Here is a 5,226-nt window from a genome sequence, read left to right on the forward strand (position 1 = left end):
AATTTGCACACTTAAATATCCCGGTGAGGCCGGGGAGTCCCCCTTTTGGCCGTATGCATCGTTCTGATGCAAAGGCCGGGGAGTCCCCCTTTTCGAAAAAAAATATATCCCGGTGAGGCCTAGAGGTGTGTATGTGTCTCTGTTAAAATTTCAAATGGCTATGTGCGCACAACCAAATAAAAGTCTACATGTAGTACCAATTGTGACTCCTGAATTACATCAGTAATCTTTACTCAGAAAATTGGCAGCATTGTCACAAGTGTTTTGGGGGAAATTTTTGTACTTGCATCATTGTTCGTGCAATATTTTGAAAACTAATCATCATACCTAGAAATTTAACAGATCAGTTTTTCAAATTGTAGTGATTGCACACACAAAAATGATCCTTGCTCCTGGAACTAATGCTTTCTAGCAGACCTTGGTAAGTCAGTTTGCCTAAGATATATCCAGCTATAATAAATTCCTCATGCCACATAAGTGTTTCCTATACCCAGGAGCACTGGACCACAAAACTGAGAAGCTTCAGGGAAGTTGCCTACCTGCAAGCATTGTTGCTGCAAATGACCTGTGTCTGGGTCTTGATTTTCGGGCAAAAGAGAGATCCCGAAGATCTCATCAGGCACCAATATTAGACAACAATCTTCAGCATTGATCACAAGGACTAGATTATTGGACGACCAAGCAGGCTGACAATTGAAAACTTACCAACCAAACATGCTGGTCTGTTCTTTTGGAGTCTGCAAGTAGAGAGGTTAGGATATCATGCCCAAACAATCTTCTCAGAAATTATTTGGTTCAATGCTGCTCCTGGAAATGGCTACATGCCATCCATGCTACGATCTTCGATCGCCTTCCTTGCCAAGAATTTATTTTTGTTTCTGCAACCACTGTTCAGAAACCCCTCTTGCATTTCTTTGATGCCTGAACCTGAAAAAATGCTTTGCAGTGTACTCTGTTCTTAAGTTCAGAAGCTACTTTAATTTAGTCCAAAATTGCCTCGGTTCCAAGCACGCTGCTCTTTTGTTTAGTCGAGAGGTCGGTGAACCGTGTGTCGAACCTGCCATTGTTGCCGTAAAACGCTTACCCTGCAACCACTTGTTGTACTATCTTCCCCCTCTTCTATTGCAGAGTTAACGAGGAGCAGCTTCCATTCACACTAAGCATCTTTCCGTATTAGCGCAAATTATAAACTGTCAACTAATACAATATATACAAAAATCCATATTTCAAAACACGCAAACTACACCAACAAACACGTTCATTTTTATTTTTGAGAAAAAGGCCATAAAGTACGCTATGTTGCCTCGTCGCACACACTCGTCAAAGGACTGGTACCTTGTTTTTTTTAACTGAAGAACTGGTACCTTTACACAAAGTTAGTTGTTTTTCTTTAAGGGCTCCTTTGATTCAAAAGATTTTTATAGGAAATTTAGAGGATTAGAATCCTTAGGAATTATCCCTATGTTGGTTGTTTGATACATATGACTGAATCCCTACATGAATTTTTCCTAAGGATTTCTTTGTACTACTTCACATAGGATTTCTAGTATCCACTCAAACCTCTTTGAAAGAATCCTTTATTTTTTCTATGATTGCAATGCAATCAAACAACCCAAAATCCTATAGGATTGAAATGAGCATGACATTTCAACCCTATGTTTTTCCTATTCCCGCATTTTAGAATCCTACGAATCGAAGAGGCCCTAAGTATATTCAAGTGGAGTTTACTAAGTTCGATCCATCAGGCTGACTCTCAGCCGTTGATCATGGATCAGACGTCTCCCAGACTGACATGCATCGTTGTTCAACATCCGACAACGACACTTTCTTTTTCAGTTTACTTTTCACCATTCCATTTCTCTTTCAAGTAGAATTGCTCTGAAAAAATTCTGAATTTCTAGCACAAAGTTCAGCTTAAACTAGCCAGGTCATGACAGGCGATCTTCACCGACGTGGCTATTCACGGAAGCCTTGTTATATGATTCCTTCATATGCCCCTCCCTGGTCACCTTGGGCACATGACATCTCCATGCTCTCCGATAGCCACATCAAGGCCACCACCATTGCTCCTCACCTCCCGCCTCCTTTCTCTCACATGAACATTTGATGACTCAATAACCACAATGTGTCAAAAGAAAGAAAGAAGAAAGAAGAAAGAAAAGTCGACTTTTACATGTGATGTGTAGAACAGAGGTAAAACAATTGTAGGAAAAAGATCCCATTTCAATGAAATTGCAATATATTAGGGCAGCTCAAAGATGAATTGATACCACAAAACGAGCTCATTAGGACAGCTCATGTACTGAAGAGATATTTCACAGCATTACCAGAACGCTCCACATTGCACCATCAGATAACATACTATTAAGGGAAAAAAACATGTTGTTTGACAGATTCGGTGAAGTGAAGAAAATTGTAAATACAAAAGAAAGAAACATGCATACGATCATCCTCCTCACGACTTATTTATCTGCCAACAAGAGATTAACTATCACATGCAAATGTGTTTGTCCCCAGGAGCATACCAACAGTAACCACGCAAGCGCCCCATAACCTTACTGATGCTGTCACCCTGAATCCAACCTCAAGGGTACTGTAGCCAACTCTTCCGTCTTAGGTATCATCCAGTCCTTGTACAAGGGTCTCCACCTCCTAATGAAGAAAAGCACTTTCCTCAAGACCTGGCTCCTAATGAATAAAACAACAGACAACTGTCAGGTCTCAGGTGATTTACTGCAAGAAATCGGGGTGGAATTGGGATTTTAAACTAAGAACAAGATAATTTGCTCTAAAACAGGTTAAAAATGCGGGAAAGGTAAATGAAATGTAAACCAAAGAACAGCATAAGTATTTTGTTTCCTCAGCTACCTACCCTCAACAACAAAACTAACAGTGGTATTATATGGAGTACACCTGAGCCAAGATACATGCAAGAGATAATTCACAACTTTGCCCTTTCAGCTAGTAAGCCAATACACTAGCATATACTCCCTCCGTCCCAAAATTCTTGTCTTAAATTTGTCTAGATATGGATGTATCAAGTCACGTTTTAGTATTAGATACATCAGTATCTAGACAAATCTAAGACAAGAATTTTGTGACGGAGGGAGTACTACTTACTTGACAAGACAAGAACCGCTGCCATCATTGAAGTTAACTACCCAATTACCCATATTTGCATCCTTCCAAATAACTATCTCTAAAGAGTAGAGAGTATTGAAGGCAAGGCCAGCAAGTTGATTTGTAGTACAACTCCTAGACTGAATAACCAAGTTGATGTTTTGGCAACTAAATTCCAAGTTCAGTAATAATGGACCCGATATTGTTTGCTTCTAAATTATTATTCTTAGAAATAAAAAGGGGCACTCTCATTTCTAATTTCTCCTTCCCAGAGTTGATAATCACAAGCATAATTTGATCACTGCCATATGCTCCACAAGCTAGCACATATCTAATAGGCACCAACCTCGATTTTTATGTCACTAGTGCAGAGTTTGTAACTCTGAGTACAATGGCACATATGGCAGATATCGCGGGCTGTCGTCTCTTCCAAGATCACAGATCTCTTGAACTTTGTGATGATCCATATCATAAGAGACCAATGTATTATCCCAGCCCACAGTTAAGAAGATCACGTTACAGTCTGGATGCATTGCAACCCACTGAAAGCCCAGTATAAGATCAATCTCTCCCTCTCCAAATATATATGAAGCATCGGTGCTATGCTTCAATATCCATTCTTGACCGCGGTAGTTCTCAAGAACAAAAACTACCAACAGAACCATACCATCTGTTTTAACAAAAGTGGCGAAATGCAAACAACCCTGAGACTTCTGAATGAGAGGAATAGAGCCAACAGCAGGGACAGGTATGTTCCTCCATGTTTTCCCCTCAGTGTCCACCGCAGCTACTATACCCGGATCCATGGCAACAAAATGCAGACAGCCGTTAAGAAACACATCTCCAGAGTGATGACCAACAAGGTAAACAAATGCTTCATCATCTTCCGTATCAATCCATCCATTCTCCTTATGAACCCATCCTCCTGTTTTAGAGGAATATACCTCCATTCCGGCCTGGCGAATTTCATGACCCTCGGAGAACTCGAACACATGGAAGTGATCCAACACGGCGGGGTCAAAAGCCAGACGTGCCATGCAGTCGGTGCCGGCATTGACGGAGTCAGGCAACCGGACCCACTCCTCCGTCGCCAGATTGCACACGACGTAATGGAAGTCATCCTGGCCTTCCCAGCAGCGGCAGAGGAGGAGGCCGTTGCAGCAGGACAGCAGGAAGATGCTCTGGTGTTGGGGCAGGAAATCGGAGAGGGGAGAGACCAGAGGGCGGACTGTCCCGATGACGTCGGTGAAACAGGGAGCTGGCGCGGGCTTGCTCTCGGGCATGTAGAAGAAACCTCGAGGGTCTGCGGCAGCTGCCTTTGGTTCTGCGGGTGCGAGATGACGCCCTGCCAGGTCCTGGAGACGCACATGCAGCGGCGGAGCGACTTGACGGGGAGACGGGAGAGGATCTCGACAAGGAGGTCGTCGGTCAGGCTAGCCACCGTCCGCATCTCGAGCAGCAGAGTGAGACCTGAGGCACGCAGATTTAATGGAGAAATGGTCAAGAGATGCGGGAAGAAGATGAAGGAAGGTTGCGACGGTGGATTATGCCTGCTTCTCTTTGCGTACCTGATACGAGGAGGAAGCGGCGGCGGTGACCTTCCGCCGCGGCAGATCGGCACGGCACGGCGGCGGCGACCTTCCGACGAGCCAGATAGTCAAGATAAGCCGGCAGTGCCGTGCCGCGAACGAGATGAAGTGGGAACGGCGATCTGGCGGCAGGATCTGCCGCGCCCGCGACGGAGGTAGCGAGCGGTGGCCGGTGGCGGCGCCGCCGACCTAGGATCCTCTGCCGACGAAGGGACTGGAGAAGAATGGGATTCTGGGGTTAGGCTTCAAGGACGCTAGACGGTGGGCTGATGTTGCCTTACCCACCCACTTGAAGACCATTTAGGCCCAAGCAAACAGATTCGAGAAGATGTTTATTTATTTCACCCCTAAAAAATAAAAATAGTTTATAGAAAATGTTCTTGATGAAATTAGTATGGTTTTTTATTTCACCCTAAAAAATAAAGAAACATATAGATGTTTATAGAAAATAAAAATTTCCTAATTTTGAAGGAAAACACTATTATTCACCCGACTGATTTTCTTTACTCCATCCGCC

General features: G+C 43.6%; 1 protein-coding gene across 1 annotated transcript; it reads right to left on the reverse strand.

The window, feature by feature from the left end:
* Nucleotides 1-2,341: 2,341 nt before the first annotated feature.
* LOC123182902 (uncharacterized) lies at nucleotides 2,342-4,993 on the reverse strand. Its single transcript, XM_044595572.1, has 3 exons — nucleotides 4,689-4,993; nucleotides 3,467-4,590; nucleotides 2,342-2,688 (listed from the first exon to the last, which is right to left on the reverse strand). Exon 2 carries the CDS (start codon nucleotides 4,401-4,403, stop codon nucleotides 3,483-3,485), a length of 921 nt encoding a protein of 306 aa, XP_044451507.1. The 5' UTR covers nucleotides 4,404-4,590; nucleotides 4,689-4,993; the 3' UTR covers nucleotides 2,342-2,688; nucleotides 3,467-3,482.
* Between the last annotated feature and the right edge of the window lie 233 nt (nucleotides 4,994-5,226).

Source organism: Triticum aestivum, chromosome 1D (assembly GCF_018294505.1).
Source record: "Triticum aestivum cultivar Chinese Spring chromosome 1D, IWGSC CS RefSeq v2.1, whole genome shotgun sequence".
In the NCBI taxonomy this organism is placed as follows: Eukaryota; Viridiplantae; Streptophyta; class Magnoliopsida; order Poales; family Poaceae; genus Triticum; species Triticum aestivum.

Coding starts and splice junctions, on each gene's coding strand:
- LOC123182902 (XM_044595572.1), bottom strand. CDS start 4,403: ATGCCCGAGAGCAAGCCCGCGCCAGCTCCCTGTTTCACCGACGTCATC.